Source organism: Aotus nancymaae, unplaced genomic scaffold, assembly GCF_030222135.1.
Source record: "Aotus nancymaae isolate 86718 unplaced genomic scaffold, 86718_ANA_hifiasm-v0.15.2.pri h1tg000019l, whole genome shotgun sequence".
Lineage (NCBI taxonomy): Eukaryota > Metazoa > Chordata > Mammalia > Primates > Aotidae > Aotus > Aotus nancymaae.
Window position 1 is genome coordinate 25,664,244 of NW_026988431.1, and position 23,828 is coordinate 25,688,071.

Sequence of the window (23,828 nt, forward strand, 5' to 3'; positions counted from 1 at the left end):
GGGTCTTCCCGGTTCTGATGGATATGGACATCCAGGAAGAAAAGGAAAAAAGGTGAGGGTAACCTTACAGGGTATTCTGGACTAAGGACTATAGCTTTTATTTTATTTTTTAAAATAAGTGTTATCTTCCAAGTTGTATGCCAGGAACGGTTTCTACATATTTACAAAATGTTTTGGCTGCCAGAGTTCCCTCCCTAAAAAGTAAAAATTGATGTTGTCACCCCCTTATTTAAAAGTCAAACTTCTTACCTCATCTTCCACATATATGTCAGATATTCCCACCTCAGCTCTGGGAGTGCCAGAGCTTCCACATATATGTGGAAAGGTAATGTCTGGAGATGTTTTGGTTCTTACAACTCAAGGAGAGGGTGCTGGCATCTACTGGGTAGAGATGCTATTTGACATCTTACGGTGCACAAGACAGCCCCTCCCAATGAAGAACCATCAGGTCCAAAATATCAGTAGTGCTGAGGCTGAAAACCTGATGACACTTGAGCCTTCACCCCTCGACCCTCCCCACTCAACTACATCTGCTTCAGTTGAGGTAAACCCTATGTTGCTAAATCCAATGGTTACTTCTCTGCCCTCATTATGTTCCATCTCTCAGCAGCATTTGACAGATTGATCATGGGTTTATTTCTGATTTCTTTCCTCTCATTCAACTTCCAGCATGTTCTATTTTCCTGGTTTTCACTGGCATCTCTTTCTCATCTGCTTTGCTAGATCTTCTGGATGTTACTAACCTTCAAGTACTGGAAGACTCCAAGCTCTGTTCTCATATCTTCTTCCCTGTTTGCTCATCTCTCAGGTGACATTTCTTGGGGAAATCCAGTTCCATGGCATCAATAACCATCTATCCTGTTATCTCAACTTTATCTCTCCAGCTTGGACCAATATCCTAAACTCAAAATATATTTCCATTTGGTCATCTAACAGGCATCTTAAAATTGGCGTGTCCCCAAACAACTTTCTTCTTGTTTTTTGTTTGTTAGTTAACCTTGTATTAGAGACAAATTCAATGAATACAAATGGAGACTAGTATGATGACGCTCCCCTCTCTCACCCCATGTATCCATCACCTAACCCAAACAATGAAAAACCCTTGGCGAATTTTGTTTTGTTTTATTTATACTCCCACTCACTTATCCTCTCACCATTGCTGATTTCATACCCCCTCCTGTCTCCTCAAACCTCCAAGGTCTGCTTTGTCGTCCATACTTAAAGCAGATGAACATGCTTCATATTTCATTAAGAAAGTGGAAGTGAGGAGAGAACCTCTGTATATGTCCACCTACTGTAGGTCATGAGATACATAAGATTTACTTCAAGATAATCATATAGTCCATGCACAGATATTTTGGGTTGCATCTTTAAAAGATTATTTAAAAATATAACCAAAATACCATTCTTACACCAAAGAATAATAATAATCCTTTATATATATATATGTGTGTGTGTGTGTGTGTGTGTGTGTGTGTGTGTGTGTGTATATATATATAAAATTGTACTTTAGGTTCTGGGGTACATGTGCAGATCATGCAAGATTGTTGCATAGGTACATACATGGCAATGTGGTTTGCTGCCTCCATCTCCCCATCACCTATATCTGGCATTTCTCCCCATGTTATCCCTCCCCAACCTCCCCATCCCCTGCTGTCCTCCCCCTAGCACCCCCCAACAGACCCCAGTGTGTGATGCTCCCCTCCCTGTGTCCATATGTTCTTATTGTTCAACACCCACCTATGAGTGAGAACGTGCTTTAATAGTATTAAATATCCAGTCAGCCAAAACTGATTCCTTTAACAACCTGCCTCTCCTCCAGCCTTTCCTATCTCTAAGACTGGAAACTTCAACCATCCAGTTGCTCAAGACAGAGACACTTGGAGCTGTCATTGATAAATCTTTTTCTCTCACTCCCACATTTAATTCATCAACAAATAGTGTTAAGTCTATCATCAAAGTACATCTGACATTTTATCATTTCTCACAACTGCACTGCCACCCTCTGGACCAAGCCAATGTAATTTTCCATCTGTGTTTCTGCAATAGCCACTGAACTGGTCTCTCTGCTTCCACCCTTGCCTCATATAGCTAGTTCTCCACGCAGCAGCTAGAGATGTCTTTAAAAACATAGATCAAGTCATTTTCTTACTCTAAGTCCCACTGTCATTCTCAATGTCCCTCAGAATAAAACCCACTGTTAACATGGCCTACAAGAATTTACACAATGTGGTCTCTGTGAACTCTTTGACTTCACCTTCTCCTGCCTGCCCTCCTCCCTCCACTCTGCTTCCGTGTTCCTCAAACATGGCGGCACATACTCCTCCTCTTACTTCGGAGTTTGTTTTCACATACTCTTCCCTCCACCTGGAATGCTCTTCTCCCATAAGTCTGCTTGTTTTCTCAATTCATGCTGGTCTTTGCCCAAATGCTGCCTTTACAAAAAGGCTTTGCCTGACCGCCTATGTAACATAGTGCCTCCTCATCCCTTGATACATGTAATCCTTTATTCTTAATCCCCTTCCTGGAATAACATTATCTCTTTCTCACATATATTTCTTTGTTCATTTTCTTCCCCACTAGCATATAAGTTCCAAAACAGCAAGATCTTTGTTCTGTTCGCTGCTGAATTTCCTGTGCCTAGAGGAGTAGTTGGAAGATAGTAGATTCGAATAGATATTTGTGGAATGAACGATTGCTTTGTGGTGTGCCTTTGGTTCTGACAATGAGCACCCGCTTCCCAGCACTCAATGTGGTGCCCTCTCCCTTGGTTTCTGTTGGACTAAACCTCAGGTTATTTAAACTGACAGATAAAAATGCCTTAAGGAAGAAGTTTCATTACACAATATACTAAGGAGGGGGAGAATTTGTAAGTGATTTACAAGTTGTTTCATGTTGAATTAGAGAAATGAAATATGGCCACTTGTTGCTATAGTTGTTTTTCCTGGCTCTTGTTTTGAGTCTATTTTCTCAAAATTATAGTATCTTCTTTTTCCCCAAGGTATGTCAAGGAAATTTCTTAATCATTAAATAAGACCTCATCTCATTTCTGACACTAGGGTGAACCTGGATTCCCTGGCTATCCTGGTGCACAAGTAAGAAGTTATATTTCTGGGCCTGGCAACTGGTAGGCAGCATGTGTCATTTGTTTATGCTTATATTTCTTCACACTCAAAGTTCTGCTTTTGATTCTATTAAGGGAGAAGATGGTGACCCGGGCCGTCCAGGAGAGAAGGGGGTGAAGGGAGTAAGAGGGAAGAGGGTAAGAATCAAGTAAACTTCCCAGGAGCTATAGAAGCCCACATAATTATGGAAGCACATTTCCACTGGGTTAGGACTTCTTAGGAGGAAGCCCATTCCTCCTCAGTCAGTGCTCATTCCACACCCTCCTTTGGCTATCCCGCTCCCCACTTAATCCCACTGTCATTTATCTTCTGAATACAAATACAGTTTACCAAGCCGTAACAACAGAAAATCCAAGTTGGGAGTTTCGATTTTACAATACCAACCTTTTAAAACCAAGTTTGGGAGCAACTCTGTCTTTGGTAAGTCTAGACATCATTTGGAAGGATATCGTTTTAGCTGTAGAGCAAACATTGCTATTTCTTTAGGATTCTTCCAAGCCTTAACTTTCTCCTGCTATTTTCAGAAAAGATTCTTGAGAATATTGTTACCATCTTGGTGGACTTTGAGTCCACTGCACTTTACACAATCTCTGATTAAAAATCAATTCCTTTAGGTTCTGAATAGTCAGCCTTAAAGAGCCACAATCACTGGCAGCTCTTTTCGAAAAGAGTAAGCTTGTGGCTATCTAACATCCTGGTTATGTTTAGCTGATAGACCAAGGTCTTCTAGAAAATGGACTAGAAGAGAGACTAAGGTCTTCTAGGAAATGGACTAGTGTTTACTGCAGAAAAGAAGAAAGGAAAATGTTTTCTAGATACCTAAGAATTAGTATTTTCATGCACTGGTAAGAATATAGAGAAATATTTGATCTGTGCCTAACTTGGCTTGCTGCTGGCAATGGTTGCTCTGGTCAATTAACTTTTATTTCTAGTTTCAAATAAAAAAAGATAAAGGATCCACTGTATTTATATAATGCTGTGTCATTTCAAATATTTGGAAGTAAACCTATGGCCACCATGTGCTTTTTCTGAAACACTGCAAACCAGAAGGTGGTGGAGAAATTTTTCCTTTTTTCTGATGTCAGACTCTTAATGCAGACATCCTGCATTCTTTTTATTGTATGACCTCAAGACTCGGTGGAGTGTATTGAGCCATCTTTTAAGGATCTGTCTAGAAGTGTGTGTTTGTGTGTGTATACACATGTGCATGACTGAGGTTGGGTATATAGGGGGGTGGATGTGGATGGTTCTCATAAAGAAACCACCCTCTCTTTCTATTCTCCATGTCTTATCCCACAGATATTCAGTTTATAAACTAGCTGGTCAATATCAGACTCACTGGCATTAGGAATAACAACATATCAAAGTGGATCTGATAGTTGTAATCAAGGAGGAAGCTTATTCTTCTGGTTGATCATTTTTCAGGGTAATGCTGGCTTTCCTGGATTTGTTGGAACTCCAGGTGACCAAGGTCCACCAGGACAAATGGTAACATGTACTCTTCTTTTTTCTTTTGTTTTCAACTGTTGTATAAAAATGAATAAAGATTTGATAAGAGGAATCTCTAAAGAAGAAACGAACATTCGGGACAAACAGGAGGATCGACATAGAGAATGGGGCAAATTTGTCCTAAAGCATATTAACTTCAAGTCTCTATACAGTGTATTTATTCAATATATATTTTTACTTGAACATGGGGAAGATATTGGAGTGGCTGGAGATTTATGAACCTGTCTAAATAAATAAAATGATGCATAAAACTCACTGGAGAGTGAGTTTATCAATGGAAACAAGATGAACAACATTTATGCAAAAACCAGAAGAAAAGCCTAAAAAAACATAATATTTATATAATCTTAACTGAACTAACAATGTTGAAAGCCCACAAATATTTTTAAAATTCCCTGGAACATCATTTGATATAAAAGGAAATACTTTGAGGACGCAATCCTTCTGCTCTGTGCCTTGTCCTAGGAGGCCGGACTGTCAATCATGAGGGATGGCACAGTAGGTCAGCCACGGATTGAACCTGTTGGTCTCACTGCAGTTTAGGGTTTACTGGAGAGGTGCAACAAAGTCAGAATATAAAAAATCTTAGTGCTAGAAGGACCATTCATGCCATTTTTACAGAAGAGAAAACAAAGGCTGAAATGAATATAGTGACCTGCCTGAGGTCACAAATTACCAGCTTGTAGATTCTGAATAAGAACATGATCTGTAGACTCCCAAAGAGGTTGGAGCCATGCAGCTCTAATCCGAAGGTTTCCAGGGAAGACATCTTGTTCGGTATTAGGGCAGAAAAAGGGTGATGCTGGGTGGCCTGAAGAGAATGGGTAAGGGAGGAACTGGGGTCTACTTTAGAACTATTGATGAATGGTCCTGGGATCTTGGATAGCTCTTTTTCTGAATGTGATTCTAAACTATGGCTTCAAAATAACCTGGTCCTCTAAGAGTGTTTCCATCGAGATCTTCTGGACTCAGAGGTCTTGGATATACCTCTTAGGTACTCGGGCTTTCTCCCCAAATGATTCAGACAGAGCTCTAGGGCTGGGAGTGAAGGACAGAAGATGGTCTATGTAGTGTGGTAGGTTTTCTTAGACTCTTTTGCCAACTCTGTAGAAGAATGCGTTGGATCTCCAAATCTTGCATTTTAAACTCAAGTTTCTGTTCTTTCCAGGGCATCAAGGGCCCCAAAGCTTTGGTAGATATGACGGTAGGTGAAGATTTTAACTCCAAACTTTCTTCTTCTTTTTTTTTTTTTTTTTTTTGAGACAGAGTCTCACTCTGTCACCCAGGCTGCAGTGCAGTGACACCATCTTGGCTCACTGCAACTTCCACCTCCTGGGTTCAAGATCTTCTCCTGCCTCAGCCTCCTAAGTAGCTGGAACTATAGGCATGTGCCACCATGCCTGGCTAATTTTTGTATTTTTGTAGAGACGAGGTTTCACCATGTTGGCCAGGCTTGTCTTGAACTCCTGACCTGTAGTAATCCACTTGCCTTGGCCTCCCAAAATGCTGGGATTATAGGCATGAGCCACTGCACCCAGCCAAAACTTTAGTCTTTTTAGAACACAAAGCTTTCCACTTTCACAAAATAGAAATGTTACTCTTAAAGATTCTTTAGTTTTTTCCTCTTACAAATTCTGTTAGTACTTTAAGTTTACAGACTACTCTGAAATGTTATCACCAAATCAAATACAAAAAGTAGAAGGATATTTTAAATCCAGCAGAGAATTGGGGTGTCTTTGAGCAACACTAGCTGACATTAAAAAGAAAGAAAAAAAAGACTTTGAGGCTACTACCTTTTGTAATGTGACTTTTTGTAAAGCTCAAAAACTGCTTATAAAGTATTTATAAACCCAGACACAGGCTTTTATATAGCACAGGTTTTTGTGTTTCATGGCACAGTTGAAAACAATCTCAAAAGTTATGATAATGTTTTATCTCCCAAGTACAAAAATACTATTAGGTGGGGGGTGGGGGGTGGGGGTGTGGAGGCAACTGAGGAGCAGGAAGTGATGAGGTCTTGGATGGAGGGAAGAACAGAACAGAGAGGAAGGAATCAAAGGAAAGAAGCAGAGTGACTAGGTAAGCTGTGAGGGGTACCTGTCTTGGCAGTCATTCTAATGAAGTGATACAGGAATTGCTATTATAGTATAGAGTGCCAAAAATTGAAAGCATTTATCTGCATTCTCTGCTTAGATTCTTTGATTTCAACTTCCTCAAAACCGGGTTTGATTCCACTGCTTTGTAAGGCAGATTTAAAAAATGGGTATCCCTTATCTGCCTATCTCCAGAAATATGGGCACTATATTGTATACACATCTTTTAAATGTTTTAAAGTATCGACTGCATTTGGAAATGTAATTGTAGAATAGTCTCATGTGCTCTGATAATTTTTGGATTTTCTTTTGTAGATTAAAAAGCTTCAGATAGGCACTGATAACATCCATATGACATTCCTAAGTGACAAGCATGAACAGAAATATGCTTCAAGTTAAATACTTTTTACTTTTTCCTGTTTTTCCCCATCTTTTTAACAGCCTTGCAAAATTGTCGATTTCACACGCGAAAACTGCCGTAAGTTGTTTTGGAAAGGCTCAAAAGGAGCCAGTGGTGTGAGCTGGGGATGGATTATGGATTAGGATCATAAGTCACTTGAGGCTTTGGCTGAGGTTTGGGAGGTGCCTTATTCATCTTGAAAAGCTTTTATAAATTCATGCATTGGGCTCAGTTCCCTGTTAGGTCAGTAATCTTTCCTAATGTGGTCGCAGAAATAAAGTGGATTGAGAGCATGCCGTCTCAACAATGAAAAGAAGCTCCACTGATCAACACTGTGCCCCCAGGAGATGTCAAACTGCACACCTACGTGTCTACATCTTGCTGCTGCTTGTCTCAGAACAGAGGAGCTTTGTTCTTTTTATCTAACCCTTTTACACAAGAGGGATCAATGGTCACCCTTTGAGAAGAAATCTGTCCTATTTTATTTACAGTTGTGTTTTAAAAATGGAATTATGAACAATCCAATCTTAAGTAATGTTTTGCCACATCCCCACATTGGAATTTTAGTATGTTCAATGCATTCCACCATATTTGTGTCCTGTGATATGTACATTTCTCTACTTACCGGCCATGGGGCGAGAATGTTGATTTGGCAAATTGCTTCATTTGGAAGTTTGGGTTTTCTCTACAATCATCCTGCCCTTCTTACCCTAACCCTTCCATGTTCTCTCTGTTCCCATCCAGTGGCTGTTCTGGAATTCTTTCTCCTAGAAATCATAAAGAATTATACCATCAGTGTGATTAGGAATTAAGAGTGTCAGAGTTGACAATGTAAAAAGTGAAAACCCTTTTACATTGAGGGATGCCACGAAGTCAAAAGTAAACAGAAAAGTGGGAAAAAATTATTTGCAAAATAAGCAAAGGACACAGACAAAGGAACAACTTCTTTACTATATCATGTTGAAATATAAAAAATTGCTACTGCTTAATCATTTTTATCTACAAACCCAGACATATCGTAATGGCTAAACCTAAATGTGAAAACAAACAAACACCACTTTTAAGTTGAAAATGGGCAAAAGACATGAATGGGAGAGTCAGAAAAAAATATATACAAATGTACAATAAACCTATAAAAATGTTTAACTTCACTAGAAGTCAAAGGATACAAATTGAAACAATAAGATATCCATTTTGTTTCTCAGATTGGAAGTGTTTTAAAAATGCCAGAAAGATCCCTGTTCAGGTTGGGAAATGTGTAAGAGTACACATTGCTGGTGGGAGTGTGAATCGATACAACTTTTCTGAAGAGCATTTGGCTGGACCATGCATATAAAACCCAAACTTATAGAGATTTATATAGGGCTACAATTGGACAAATGTGGACAGATACATGGACTAGTATGCTCCTCATAAAGGGTCATCCATATAGTAGATAATGTTGCTCTAAATTCATTGATGGAAATCGTCACATACTAAGTGAATAAAGATTCAGAATGGACTATATCTTAAGCTCCAAGTTTTATAAAATGAAATGAAATAATTATATATTTATGTACATAAATACATATACATGATGAATTAAGGCTAATTCTAATTTTTTTTGTTTTTTTTTTAGTATTTTCCTTGAAAATATATTACTTGTATATACACACATATATAATACATATAGTTTATAATTAATTTATATGTAATTTTATATGTGTATATACCATATAAATATATAGAATATAGTTTCAGAATAGCTCAATGTATTCGTTAGGTTTAAGTTCAGCTGAAAGTGACCTAAATTTTCAGTAACAGTGGTACAAATGTTATTCTGAAACCATAGGCTGGCACTAGTCAGTTCAGGTTGATATGGAACCCGTGGTGGTCAAGGATCAGTCCCTTTACATTTTCTTCCTTTGCCATTGTGTGTATATAGGGTGTTCTGTTCCCCAAATTACCTCATGGTCTGAAAATAAATCAAGGGTCAGTCATCGTATCTATATTTCAGCTGGCAGGAAAAGGAAGGGAATGGAGAAGAATGTTTTTTTCGAAGTTGTACCCATTATCCTTCCTATTCTATTACTTACAACTTGTAAGATGGTGAAATTGGGAGATGTTGTCCTCGTTCCAGGCATCCATATGCCCAATCTGAAACTGAGGGTTCCATGACTATAGAAAAAAGGGAGAATGGATTTTGGGGAACAAGTAGAGGTCTCTGCCACACTCAGCAGGAGTCTCAGAAGGCGATGCTTGAATTTCTCAGAGGAGATTGAAGCACACACATGGAAAAGGTGCCACTGCCTACATAAGCTAACAATATCTTTTTTTCTCTCCAAAATAATTTCCCTTCCAGCTTGTTCAAGAGGTAAATAATATTCCTTCTTACTGACTTAAATCCTTACCTCTTTAGAGGCATCACAGAACATCTAAAATCTGCGTATTTATTGTGTCAAGGTATTTCCAGATGCCCAGCGTTCCCAACCGAAGTGGCCTTTGCCTTGGACATGTCAAGTGATGTCCCCCCATTGGATTTTGAGAGGATGAGAGACATTTTATTATCTTTGCTGATGAAGATGGAAATAAGTGACAGTAACTGCCCAACAGGTGCCCGTGTGGCCGTTGTTTCCTACAATGCCAAAACCGATTACCTAGTTCGCTTCTCAGACTACAAGGGGAAGGCTGCACTCCTGGAGGCTGTCAGGAACATCCCCCTGGAGCAGTCGTCTGGCCGCAGGAACCTCGGGGCCACCATGAGATTTATGGCAAGACACGTGTTCAAACGTGTACGCTCGGGTCTTCTCATGAGGAAGGTGGCTGTGTTCTTCCAGACGGGCTGGGCCTATGATACAGCTTCCATCAACACGGCCACATTGGAGCTTGCTGCAGTGGACATCATCCCCGCGGTCATCACCTTCACAGAGCGGCACAACCTCCCAGATACCCTGCTGGTATGTAGGGGGAACCACAAGTGGGCAGGGGACCTGGGGGTGGGGGCTGGGCTAACACCTGGTTCTTACGTCTCCATCAAAGACCACATGAGGAATGAGAGGTGTTCAGGGGAAGAATTTCCCTGGAATTGATGTGTATGCAAGGAGTGAGGGTCTCAGGATGGCCCCTATATTGGTGCTACTCCTAGTACCCACTGACTGTTCTTGAGCACCTCTTCTGTGCTATGTGCCTCTTAAACATTATCTTACTTAATGAGTCCCGCAACCCTGTAATGGAAGTGTTATTGTTTATATCCATTTCAGGCATAAGAAAACCAGGGCTTACAGAGGTCCAATATATCATCAAAGGCCAAATAGCTAGTTAGTGGCAGATATTGTCTTCCTTCAGAACCTCGCTTTACCACTATGCTAAACTGTATCACTGAGGGTCAGAGAATAGCACTTTCTTCCTTTTTAAAAACCTGGACATAACATACCTAATCAGGTACCAAAGTGGACAAAGTGCAGTGATTTTAAATGTACAGATGAATTAATTTTTATGTATGTTTAAATCCCTGTGACCGATATGTGGTTCAAGATAAAGAACACATTCAGTGCCCTATACGTTTTCTTCATGTTCTTTATGCAATCATGCACTCCCCATGGTAACTGCTTCTCTGCATTCTATCACAATCAAGTACTTTTTTGCCTGTTCTGGACTGTCATATACATTGGGTCATACAGCATGTGCTCATTTGTATCTGGCTTCTTCCAGCCAACATGATGTCTCTTCTTATTCCTCTATGTGTGTATGTGGGTAGTTTATTCTTTATTATTCCCGGGCAGTATCCCATCGCATGTGTACATCACCATTTATTTATTTATCTATTCTCCAGACTGTACTTGGCTAATTGAAACCCATGCAACACACTCTCATGGAATATCTGGGATGACTTATCAGAACAAAGAGTGATTTTCTTCTTAAGAGATTCCAGGCTGCTTATGAATGTTAGCTTGGATCAAGGGACATTGGCAATATTTCACCAGTTTTGATCTGCAGAAATGGAAATGTTATATGGTTTAACTTAATAGCTAATCAATTCAGCCCATTAAATTTTCTCTGAAGGTTCAGTGTGCAGCAGAAGTGGTAGGTGAGAGATTTTGTTGACATAGCTTTGAATATGCTTCTAAGAATCAATAAAGTTGTGACAGCTTGCAAACTTGGGGAAGGATGGACAAAATATCTTGAGTTGAGAAAGTTAAAATGCAGAGGATGAGTTCCTTGTTCATCCTTACATCCCTCTTGCCTAGTATGATGTCTATACAGGGTGGGTTGATAGGGTACATTCTCAACAACTGCTAGAATGGATTTATAAAGGCAGGGTATAAATGAATAACCAATTAAATTAGAGATGCAGCTTTTGTCTTTGGCTCTTTCATCAATAATGAGGTGCCTTTGGACAAGTCTCTTCACCTTTCTCAGTCTTACTTTGCTCAGCTCAAAAATGGAGAGGGGATTGCAACTAGACATTATCCAGGCTCCCTTCCGGGTGTAATTATCAAAGCGTTTATTTCTCAGGAAGGGATTTCCTTAACATTTGGAGAGTGATACCTGGGATGTGATCACGTCCCTCCTATGCTCATCAGTGCTGCTCTCTGAGAGGGGATCCTGGGCGGACAGTGTTGGGATGTTGCATACAAGTGATCCTTTGTTGTGATGTTCTTGCCCTCTTAGTTGCCTTACATTCTAAATAAAGGGATATAATGGTATGTGAGAGAGATGTGCCAGCTTGTGTACTGGAACCTCAGTTCTGTCATTTCTATCTGCTCGCCTCTTCATTTATTGGACATATTCTTGCCCCAGGATGCTGGGAGACAACTTCGTGTTCTTTAAATTTAACAGTTTACAAAGGATGTTAAATCATACTTTCCAGCTCAGCTATAATAAGTAACCTCATTTCCGGTGACATTGGTAAGGAGAGAAAAGGTAAAAATGACAGCTGCATTCTCAGGACCTTTCAGAAAATCCTCATTTCTTCACAACTAGGGAGAGTCTAGCTCTTAACCTCCCCTACCCTGTTCCTCAGCCTTAGGGGAATCCAGTTAGGGGAGTGGAATATCTTGTGATTTTTCTTCTGAATTCTCTACCTGAAGGCTTTCTTTGATTATGTGTGGGGCTTTGTCTTTCACCTCTATGTTATTTTGATTTTCAGAACAACACCCACATGCTAGTTCTGGGAAAATGATGGTTGTTCAATTTGAAGCCATTATGTAAACAGATGTCCTAACTTCACAGTCGATTTAAACATGCTTAGAGGCTGTGGTGCATATTGAAAAGGTTTATAAAGCCATCCATTGAGCTGTCTCAGCCCTAAATAAACCTGCATTATAACATTTGGACTTTCTGTGCTTAATCCCATTGTTAAGAAATATCTAATTGCCTTACGTCTCGAAACAAGACTACATTAGACCCATTTTTTTTTTTTAGTTAAAAAGCAGAGGATTATAAGGAAAACGCAATTTGTAAGCCAGGTTTCAAATTTTGTTTTTCTTTATAAAGAGTCTAGCACATGTTCCCTTGAAACAATGCCTTAGAAAATAGCTCACATTTATTGATCTAGGCACTGTTCTAAGATCTTACTGATTCATTTTATCCTCACAACAGTCCAATGAGATAAGTATTATGAGTCCATTTTTCAGATGATAAAACTGAGACACAGAGAAGTTAAATAACTTGCTCAACGTCTGGAATTCTCATTAGCAATGGGATTTTGAGTTCAAAACAGGAAAAGAAGAGACTTTAGAAGATTTAAGTTCTTTCTCTGTATTTATACATTTTATCTTTACAATAACACAATGATACAGGCCTATGAATTGGCCCTATTTCTATTTCTATGTATTACTCTTAAAAAAGAAGGCCAAGCAATGGAGTGCTAGCTATAATGGGAGACAAACAAAAAAATCACCTTTAGAAGATAAAAACATTAAGAGAAAGCCTAAAGAAATTTTGGGAGTATATTTTTGTATAATTTTAAAATTCAGATAATTTCAGTAGGACATTCCTTTCTATTTTTGGGGAGACAATAAAAATATATGTATTTATTTTTATTTTTAATTGACATATAATAATTGTGTATATTTATGGAGTATAAAGTGATGTTTTGATACACATATACATCATGTAACAATCAAATCAGAGGAATCAACATAGCCATCACAAGTTGGGAACATTTTGTTTTGAAGAAAGGTGGTTTTGAGTTATGCAGATAGGCCCTTTCAGAGGACACAGATGACCTGCTGCTGAGGCCTATGACTGCTCTGTTCTCTGCAAGGCCTTTAATGCCTTAGGTCCAAGACCAGCACCAAAGGAGAGAATTAGGCAATGAGGCTTCAAACCCTGGTTTTGTCCCTTGTGTATTCTGGGCATGTTATTTGGCAATGGGGCCCACTTAATTTATTCTCTGTAAAATGGGAATAAACTTATAGGATTGTTGTGAGAATTCTAAGAGATGGTACCCACAGAGATATCTGACACTTTCTATGTGTTTACTCAATTGGGTCACTATATTACCATCTTGTTGAGGTCCTAAAGAATGCCCTTTGCCCACTATTTATTAAATCTGATAGGGAGTGCCTATGGAATTCCAGCCACCACGCCACATGCTTTCTATGCCTTATCTTTCCAACCCCTCCCTATTGAAAATGTGGTTCAGGGACCAGCAGCAGCAGCAGCATCACCCAGAATGTGATGCCCTTCCCCTGATGTAAACAATCAGGATCTGTATTTATAACAAGATCCCAGATGGTTTGCATAAACGTTAAAGTTTTAGGAGTATTGGTCTAAGCCTCATAGCTATGCTATAAATTAATAATGATAATTGTACATTTCCCAGATATGTGAAGGCCAGAGGCGAAGTTACTTGTTCTAGGCAACACAGTCCTGAAATTTGCATTTGGATATGGCTGGTTCCTGAGTCTCACTATGCAACCTACACCCTTAACCCAATGCTGACCCCTAATGTTTTCCAAGGAGTCTAGGAAGAGTTGGCTGCTTCATGGCAGTCTTTGGTGGGACCATGCCAACTGGCAGGAGCTGAAACTGGACTCAAGCTCCTGGGGTCAGTCACGGGTTACCTGACTACTCTTTCCCTCTGTCTCCTTCCCTCTACTTTTTCCAGTTTGCTGTCCTCGTTTCTCAATCCCTTACCTCAAATTGATGACAGATGGTTTCTAATTCTCTCTCCTTGGGGTCCAGTTAGCTCTTCCTCTGTCCAAGGCAAATCCTCCTCTCTAGCACTTGTTTCTTTCCACTATACTCCCATCTTTCCAAGCCAAGAGCCTCCCCCAATTCAAGTCCCAGAGATGAACATTGTCGCATGGCTCCTGGCAGCTTATTATGACAACTAATGCATTAACTTTAACCCACAGGGTTAAGTTTGGGTCAGGCATCATGGGGAGTTTTTTAATATTGAGAGTTAAAGTTTGAGAGTTGTCCTTGTACTCCTTGAGAAATGTCTTTCTGTCTATGAAACAAAAGAGGACGTTAATACAAATCCCTTTGCCATATCCTCTCCCCTCAATATACTCCTGCCTTTGGTACATAACTAGTCTCAACAAACCACAACTGGACATTTAGGGATGAAGTTGGTTGAGAGAATTGCTAAAGGTGCTAACTCAAACTCTAGTAAACTTTTGAACCTCAAGCAGACCTCTTGGTTTATGTTAAAGATATTCTACTGATATTTCCTTCTCTGTTGCTGATGGGACTTTGCAGTAGGAATCATATAGACAGTTTTCTCCTCTCCTCACACTGGGATTCTCTCCTATGCTATCTTTCCGCTTGAATTTTCTCAGGAAATATCTTGTCTATTTTATCAGTGACAAGGACCATGCTGGCAAGTCCAAAGTTGAGGTAATTAAATGTTTATTAGTAACGACTAGGTACAGATGAATCTGTATTAAATCATAGCTTCCCTGTGGACTTTTATCATGTTTTTGTTCCCACAATTTTTTTTGGCAAGAACAGTACAAATTTCTTTCTTTCTTTTTTTTTTTTTATTGTATTTTAGGTTCTGGGGTACATGTGCAGATCATGCAGGATTGTTACATAGGTACACACATGGCAATGTGGTTTGCTGCCTCCATCCCCCATCCCCTGCATCTGGTATTTCTCCCCATGTTATCCCTTCCCAACCTCCCCAACCCCCGCTGTCCCTCCCTTGGCCCCCCAACCAGACCCCAGTGTGTGATGCTGCCCTCCCTGTGTCCATGTGTTCTCATTGTTCATTACCCACCTATGAGTGAGAACATGTAGTATTTGGTTTTCTGTTCTTGTGTCAGTTTGCTGAGAATGATGGTTTCCAGATTCATCTGTGTCCCTACAAAGGACACAAACTCATCATTTTTTATGGCTGCATAGTATTCCATGGTGTATATGTGCCACATTTTCCTTGTCCAGTCTATTGTCAATGGGCATTTGGGTTGGTTCCAGGTCTTTGCTATTGTAAACAGTGCTGCAATGAACATACATGTGCATGTGTCTTTATAATAGAATGATTTGTAATCCTTTGGGTATATACCCAGTAATGGGATTGCTGGGTCAAGTGGAATTTCCATTTCTAGGTCCTTGAGGAATTGCCACACTGTCTTCCACAATGGTTGAACTAGTTTACACTCCCACCATCAGTGTAAAAGTGTTCCTATTTCTCCACATCCTCTCCAGCAACTGTTGTCTCCAGATTTTTTAATGATCGCCATTCTAACTGGCATGAGATGGTATCTCAATGTGGTTTTGATTTGCATTTCTCTAATAATCAGTGATGATGAGCATTTTTACATATGTTTGTTGGCCTCATGTATGTCTCCTTTTGAAAAGTGTCTGTTCATGTCCTTCACCCACTTTTGAATGGGTTTGTTTGTTTTTTTTATTGTAAATCTGTTTTAGTTCTTTGTAGATTCTGGATATTAGCCCTTTGTCAGATGGGTAGATTGCAAATATTTTTTCCCATTCTGTTGGTTGCTGGTTCACTCTAATGATTGTTTATTTTGCTGTACAGAAGCTCTGGAGTTTAATTAGGTCCCATTTGTCTTTTTTGGCTTTTGTTACCAATGTTTTTGGTGTTTTAGTCATGAAGTCCTTGCCTATGCCTATGTCCTGAATGGTTTTGCCTAGATTTTCTTCTAGGGTTTTTATAGTGTTTGGTATTATGTTTAAGTCTTTAATCCATCTGGAGTTAATTTTAGTGTAAGGTGTCAGGAAGAGGTCCAGTTTCTGCTTTCTGCACATGGCTAGCCAGTTTTCCCAATGCCATTTATTAAACAGGGAATCCTTTCCCTTTTGCTTGTTTTTGTCAGGTTTGTCCAAGATCAGATGGTTGTAGATGTGTGGCGTTGCCTCCAGGGCCTTGAACAGTACAAATTTTAAGCATGATCATTAAGTTATTGTTTGTTAGAAAAGTTTTTATAAAGATAAGTGTTCAAATTCAGTTGAATTTGGTAGCTTTCCAGCAAATATTAATGGAATAACAGATAGAAGAGTTATGGACTCTGAGCTGCTCAAAGTGGAAAAGTTGGCACATTGTTCTGATCAAGAAGCAAATAGAGAAGGTTGTAACCTAAGACCAGGCTGTGTTGGAAAAGGAAGAAAACTCAGGGACATTGACTCTTTCCCTAAAACTTTGTTGCTCAGGAAACTGAAGCCAGAGGTTTATCCAAGCCACATGGCCAATTATGGCAGATGAAGGGCTAGGACCCAGGTTGCTGACCTCTAATTTGTTAGTGCTGCACAGAACTTTCCCTATGAACCATCTCTAAGACGAAGGAGTATGAATTTGCACAGACTTGGGGGAATGTTCAAAGTTGTCTGAAGTCTTTCATACTACTTAAAAAAGTCACTGAAATTTTCCATTTTATGATATACTTTACCCATGTTTCCTGTGCTTAAAAAATAACATACACAAACTTAGCATTTCCCTACAACTGTTGGAGTAAAATTGATGCACCCGGGGTTATCCCAGCCTCTTCATATCTCCTGACACATTGCCATGGATTCTGGGTTCAGAAGCCTTCCAGATTGCCTTGTGTGATTTCCAGTATGGCTAGCAATGTGTCATATTCCTGCCTACACTGTTTTCACAATCCTTGGTGATTAATTAGATCCATTTGGCTTGGTCAGTACTCAGATCTGCTGATCATGTTGGCAGCACTGCACTCACTTTTCATGCCAGCTTTTTTCATGTGGCAAGGAGTTCCACAGATGTGTGCCATGCAGCTGCACATTAGAGGTGGGTGTACGCTGACCTGTGGGAGTGTGAGCATTGAGCAGAATTCCAGAGATAAGCACGGTCCGCTTCCGGGCCTTTGTGCATGCTGTTCCTTCACACTAGAATGCATTTCTCTGACTCTTTGCCAGTTAAGTATGGGACTCGTTCTCTCAAAAGTGCCAGATGCCATAATTGTCATCAAGTTTCCTCTGTTCCTCTCCTTTGAAATGAAGCTCCTTTTCCTGTGCTCCTAAAATGTATTATTGGTTTTCTTTCTTGTTTCAAAATTCTTTCTACTCAGATTTTAATCTCCCTGAAAATGTGGCCATGTTATCTTTGTATCTCCAAATGGCCTGTTCATGCTTTCATGTAGTAACTGTTTAATCAGTCTTGATTGATTTGGATTTCTAAGTTAGGAAAAAGCATAATTTAAGGTTGCTTTTACCATATGAGGAACAAGAGAAGATGCTCTTTGCCTTTATTCTTAGGAGACTTAGGACTGTTCCCATGGTTTTTTGTGTTACGTTAGTGTAAACATTCAACTCTTCGTATTTCTTTTCCCACTAGGACTTTTTCTTCAAGTAAGCTGACTTTGAAAGACAATGTTTGGGGTAGATTACAGTCCCGAACAGAAAAAGTGAAAAACTCTGTAATGTTAAGAAAATTCTTTTGCAAATTAACCTTTGACTGTCAATCTTCCTGAGGGCTAGCCTAACATCTTCATATCCTCACCATCTTGCTACCTGGAGGAGGGCCCAGAGCCTGCTTGTTCCTGGGCACACAGATGAAGGAGGAGAAGCTGACCCTCAGTGGGGTCCTTTTCTGCGTGCTTTGGCAGAGAGTAGATACAAAGATGGACATGACTAAGCTTAGACATCCACCTCTTTGTAAACCATACCTCAAATCTTGAGAGAAGCAATCTGAAAACACTTCTAGTTTCATCATGAGTTGGACATTCTGCAAATTGTCTGTATAAGTCAGAGCAGGTTAACTGTGAAACCATTCTTTCCAAGTATCAGTGTCTTCACTAATAAATGGTTATTTCTGCCACCTGTCATAAGTGGATGGGGGCCCTTGCATATGTCTGTGTGGGAGAAGGCATGTTTTGCTGCATGTCACTGTTTCAGGACCTGTGTTTCTGTCAGTGGCCCCCGTATACCCTAAGGCCTCAAAACCTTTTTCTGGACCCTCTATACCTGACTGGTGGGTAAGGGGAAAGGGAGTAATGGAGTATACTGCATGGACTGGAAATGACATACATTACTTCCACCTGCATCCCATTGGCTAGACACCAGTCAGTAGGCACCACCTAACTGCAAGAGGGGCTGGGAAATGTAGTCCAGCTCTGCCCTAGGAAGAAAAGGGAAGGGGTTTGCTGATCATCTAACCAGTTGACCCATGGACGTTGTTGGATTTATCATTAATAGTTTGCTTTTAAGCCTTGTTATTAGTTGTTAAATCAATCATAATTGAAAAGGCTAAAGGAGATAAACTGATTTACCATCTCTATAAAGCCTTCCCTGATTCCTCTTCACTCTTACATTCTGGTTGTGATATGTCTAGCTCTGATCACCAGGAATACTCTAGCAGGGCCTCCCACGTGGTGTCTACTGTTTCCATTCTAGTGGTATTTGACATTTATGATTGCCCCTTTAAGAGTCTGCCATTCAGGTCAATAGCTCCCACCACACTGCATCCTGTGAACAATTAATAAAGATTTACGAAGTTATTAATAACAATAAAGATTATGAAGTTATATACAAATGATTTAACCTTATCTCCTTACTCCCATTTCAATGCATGATGTTGGCTGAGTTTTACACATATTGGGAGCCTGAAGACCCATGATATACATATCCACACCAGTGACAGTCCAACCTTCAGGTTAGAACTAGGAAACTAAATAGCTATAAATAACTGGAACCTATAATGCTGAGTTATTTGTACATATATTTATATAATTATATATTCTTTAAAAATTATATTCATGTTTTTCTCATCTGAATGGGAAAACACATGGAAAAGAAGACCTGAAATTACTCCAGCTAATTATAGACGAATGTGTGTGTGTGTTTGGATTAGATGGATGGAACCAACAGATTTTATTTGTTCATCTGGAAGACAGAGCGCCAGCAGGATGTGGAGCATGTGGCCCGCTGTGTTCTCTGCTACGGTAAGCCAGGACAGCCTTTAGAACAGGATGAATTCACTGGTGGCCACAGGGTAGCTCTGCTTGGCAGATGTGTATTTATTTTTAAAGTCTATGGAATTTCTTAAGTCAGATTTCTAGTTTTTCTTAGGAAGTCAGACCTGTCTTGAGAGTCACAGACACTGCATTCCCATGAAGCACAGTCAGCAGAGCTGAGTTGGCCTGACCCCTCTCAATGGGGTGAGTGTCTGCTAGTGTCTCACAGTCCTCACCCCTCCCTATCTTACTCCTGGCATGTTCTGTTCATTTATCTGTCCTGCTAGCTGCCGGGGCTGGCTGGGCTTGTGGTTCCTGCCTTAGTGCACCTTAGTGTGATGGGCAGACCACTGAACTAAGAATTAAGAGTGATAAGTTCTAGGCCTGGAACCACCATTGACCAGCAGTGGGATACTGGCCAGTCATCCAGTTTGTCTGGTTTCCCAACCTCCATTGCTATATCCCACACCAGCCTGTGCTGGAGAGAAGTTTCTGCTGAAACACATGCATGCTGACATGTGGAGTTCCTGTCCACACCCATTTTACCCAGCACCAGAGTGGGCAAACTTGAGGGATGTCATTGTTTTCTCTCCTTGATCCACACTAAGCCTAGTACTACCACAAGAGGCTTGGCTATGACAGCTCAGTCAAGCCAGGTGTAGCAGCTGCCATTTGTGAGTATGTCACGGTGATGAACTGCTTTCACATCCATCTCTCATCTGACATATTGCCTCTTCGGGCCTCAGTTCCCTCTCCTGTAGAAACCTAGTGTTTATTGAGGTCTTACTATGCATCAGGCATTGTTTTGAACACTTACATATATATAAATTCATTTTTTCTTTTAAACCTCGTAAACGACCTCAAGAGGTAAGTACTATTATTATCATCATCATTATTTCTATGTGACAAATGAGGAAACAGATTCTGGGGAGATTAAGTAATTTACCCAAGGTTACATGCTGAATAAGGACTAGACCCAGACCGAACCAGGCAGCCTGGTTGCTGAACTCTTGACTACTACCCCTGTGCTTTGCTAATGACTCAGTAGGACTTTTTAACCTTTCTTGGTATCATAGATCCCTTCTGCATCTGGTTAAACTTATGCTCTCCTTAGAATAATGTTTTTCAATGCATAAAATAAAAATCAGAGAATTACAAAGGAAAATGATTACATTGAAATTATCAAAATACTTAAAAAATTTGACATAGTTATATATATTTTTAAAGTTTTATTTTATTTTAAATTGACAGTAATTATATAAATTTATGGGGCACAGTGATGTTTCAGTGCATGTATACATTGTCAAATGATCAAATCAGGCCAATTAACATAATAATTGCTTCAAATGCTTATCATTTGTGTATGGTAAATATGTTTAAAATCCACTTTTAAAAGCTATTTTGAAATATACAATACATTATTATTAACTCTAACACCGTGTGGTGCAACAGACCACCAGAACCTATCCTTCTGTCTAACTGAGACTTGGTACCCTTTGACTAATGTATCTCCTTTCCCCATTCACCTCCCTGCCCCCTGCCTACTCTCTATTTCTATGAGTTTGATTTTTTTATATTCCACATACAAGTGAGATCATGCAATATTTGTCTTTCTGTACCTGGCTTATTTCACTTAGCATAATGTCCTCTAGGTTCATCCACATCACAAATGATGGAATTTCCTGCTTTTTTTAAAAGACCGAATAGTATTCCACATATGTGTGTGTGTGTGTATAATATACACACACACACACATATATATATAAAATGTATATATGTATATATATAACATATATGTGTATATATATAATGTGTATGTGTATATATATACATATATACACACAACATATATGTATTTATATGTATAAATACCACATTTTTAATCCACTCGTCATGGGCTTCTTTATTAGCATTTTAAATGATAAGATCTAGCAGGTCTAATAACTATTATTTCAAAGTATTAGTGAGTGCAAATAACATGGAGCTGTTTGCAACCACTGATAAGGAAATCAGTGATTTCTATTGGTGTCGGAATCACTAGTATTATAGTGGTTTGTTGTCTTTATGCACAGTGAAAAGAAATGCTGAATTTCATTTCAATAGAGGTAGTGAAAATAAAGATATAATTTTTTTCCAATCCTCATTCACAGACCCCTTGAGGGACTGTGGTTCCCAGGTTAAAAACACCTGCTCCTGCCAGTTTGCCCCAGCAGTGGGTCCCTAACACCACTGTTCATCAGAATACCTGCATACATTTCAGTGATAGATTCTAAGCTCCATGCCAACACTACCAAACCAGAATCTTGATATGACTAGAACCTGGAAATCTACAGTAAAAAAAGAAAAAAAATTCTACCTGCCATTTGATGCTGAACCAGCTTGAGAACTCTAGGACTATAGTTTTTCATTTAAAATTGGCAGTGTTTGATCTTTTTTTCTCAACCTTAAAAAAAGTCACTTTCATATGGTTGTTAAGGTCACCCCCAGCTCTAGCAATCAATTTTGTTTACGTGGTTTCCCACTACTGTTGATTTATCTATTGTTAGATTATAATCTATTATTGGAATGTAATTTTTTTTTTGAGGAGGAAATAGAGGTGATGTCTATGAACACAGAGACTGGGAAGCCATATATGGCCTAGTGGCTGAAAATATTAAGTGTGCAATCAATCTCAATTCTTCTTTTGAGAAATGAGCTCATTTACAACGCCCCTGGCTTGCCACCTCACCACAATGCCTCAAGTGCTCAGTGACAGCTGTCCTTATTGTGGGGGGTCCGGGGGAGTCTGGAACTGTGTTTTGCATGGAAAAGAAAGGGATACATGGTTTAACTCTGGTTTCTCCCTGTACTTCCTTCCTAGACAAATGCAGACCCGACCCGGAATGCCTGGCTGGCACGCCTGGACCTCAGGAGGTGGACGTGGACTTGGTGTTTGTGGTGGACAGCTCCTATGGCGTGGATGCCGACGTGTACCACTGGTCTTTGAGTCTAGTGGACGCTGCGCTAGAAGACCTGGAGGTGGCTGAGCAGCCAGGCACGTCCCACCATGGGGCACGCGTGGCCCTGGTGACGCACACGACACCCAACTTCTGGCCGGGTGTGGGTCGCCCCCCTGTGCTTGAGGGCTTCCACCTGACCACCTATGGCCACCGGACGCAGATGCAGAGACACGTTCGTGAGGCTGCAGGCCGCCCCTTACGGGGAACTCCTGCCCTAGGCCACGCCCTGGAGTGGACACTGGAGAATGTGCTCCTGGCAGCCCCTCTGCCGCGGAGGGCACGAGTCCTCTTTGCCATCGTGGCCAGCGAGACAAGTAGCTGGGACAGGGAGAAGCTATGGACTCTGTCCCTGGAGGCCAAATGCAAGGGCATCACCCTCTTTGTGCTGGCCTTGGGTCCAGGTGTGGGGACCGATGAGCTAGCAGAGCTGGCCTCCGTGGTCAGTGCCCCCTCTGAGCAGCATCTACTGCGCCTACAAGGAGTCTCAGAGCCAGAGGTCACCTATGCTCGGAGATTCACTCAGGCCTTCCTGAGCCTCCTAAAAAGTGAGCAGTTCCTGGTACTGGGGCACCTTGGGTGGAGTGGGGACTGGAATTTACAGAGCCTGGCATCTGGGCAGGCAGGTGCCTGTTGCACATTCACTATTGCCTAAATGTTTGTAGCCCAGCATCTCCGGGGAGCACCAGGGAGCACCCCATCTCCTGAAAACCCTGCACTATTGTCACCCTGACATTGTGTCAAGCCTAGTGATGGTTTTTTGTCCTGAACCTCTCATTTGATGACTGGGCGCCTCAGACTTCCACATAACTTTTCAATTTTCTCATTTATCAAGGTGAGAATTGCAGTCTTTTCCCGAATTGTGAAGCCATATGTTCATGGAGGGGCTTTGAAAACACCAATATTGTACACATATAAGGCATAGTTATTGGTATTACTATTTATTACTGCAGTTTCCAACAGTATTTGACAGCGCTTCTTAAATTTTTACATGCACACGAATCTCCTGGGGATCTTGTTAAAATGTAGATTGTGATTCAGTAGGTTTGTGTTGGCAACAAGAGTCTGCATTTCTTACAAGCTTGAGAGTGATACCGATGATCCTAGCTCATGTGATGTTTGTTTTCAAATAGAGGTTGACATGGCAGTGTGGAGTCAGGGGTTTTCAGGGACCCACTAGGAAGTAAGGGAGACAGGACAAAAGTCTAGGGTCTTCCATCTCAGGCTGGGTGGATGAAGCCAACAGTGAAGAATAAGGGGCGAGGGCTGTGCCAGTGGGTCCTAGCCAGAATTGCTCCCCATCCCCCTGCTCGAGCATCCTCACCTCCCATCAGAACTAGTGG

The 23,828-nt window shown here is 40.5% G+C and overlaps 1 protein-coding gene across 9 annotated transcripts in view; it reads left to right on the forward strand.

Annotated features, from left to right (window-relative positions):
- LOC105727104 (collagen alpha-4(VI) chain-like) overlaps positions 1 to 23,828 on the forward strand; it is a 165,817-nt gene that overhangs the window by 133,794 nt on the left and 8,195 nt on the right. For all 9 annotated transcript variants that reach the window (XM_064378676.1, XM_021674357.2, XM_064378677.1 and 6 more), the window contains 10 exons: positions 2 to 52; positions 3,060 to 3,095; positions 3,200 to 3,262; positions 4,551 to 4,613; positions 5,803 to 5,838; positions 7,169 to 7,205; positions 9,469 to 9,480; positions 9,570 to 10,063; positions 19,387 to 19,477; positions 22,350 to 23,033. In XM_064378676.1, the coding sequence (XP_064234746.1) occupies positions 2 to 52; positions 3,060 to 3,095; positions 3,200 to 3,262; positions 4,551 to 4,613; positions 5,803 to 5,838; positions 7,169 to 7,205; positions 9,469 to 9,480; positions 9,570 to 10,063; positions 19,387 to 19,477; positions 22,350 to 23,033 (1,567 nt within the window). The remainder of the gene's footprint in view (position 1; positions 53 to 3,059; positions 3,096 to 3,199; positions 3,263 to 4,550; positions 4,614 to 5,802; positions 5,839 to 7,168; positions 7,206 to 9,468; positions 9,481 to 9,569; positions 10,064 to 19,386; positions 19,478 to 22,349; positions 23,034 to 23,828) is intronic.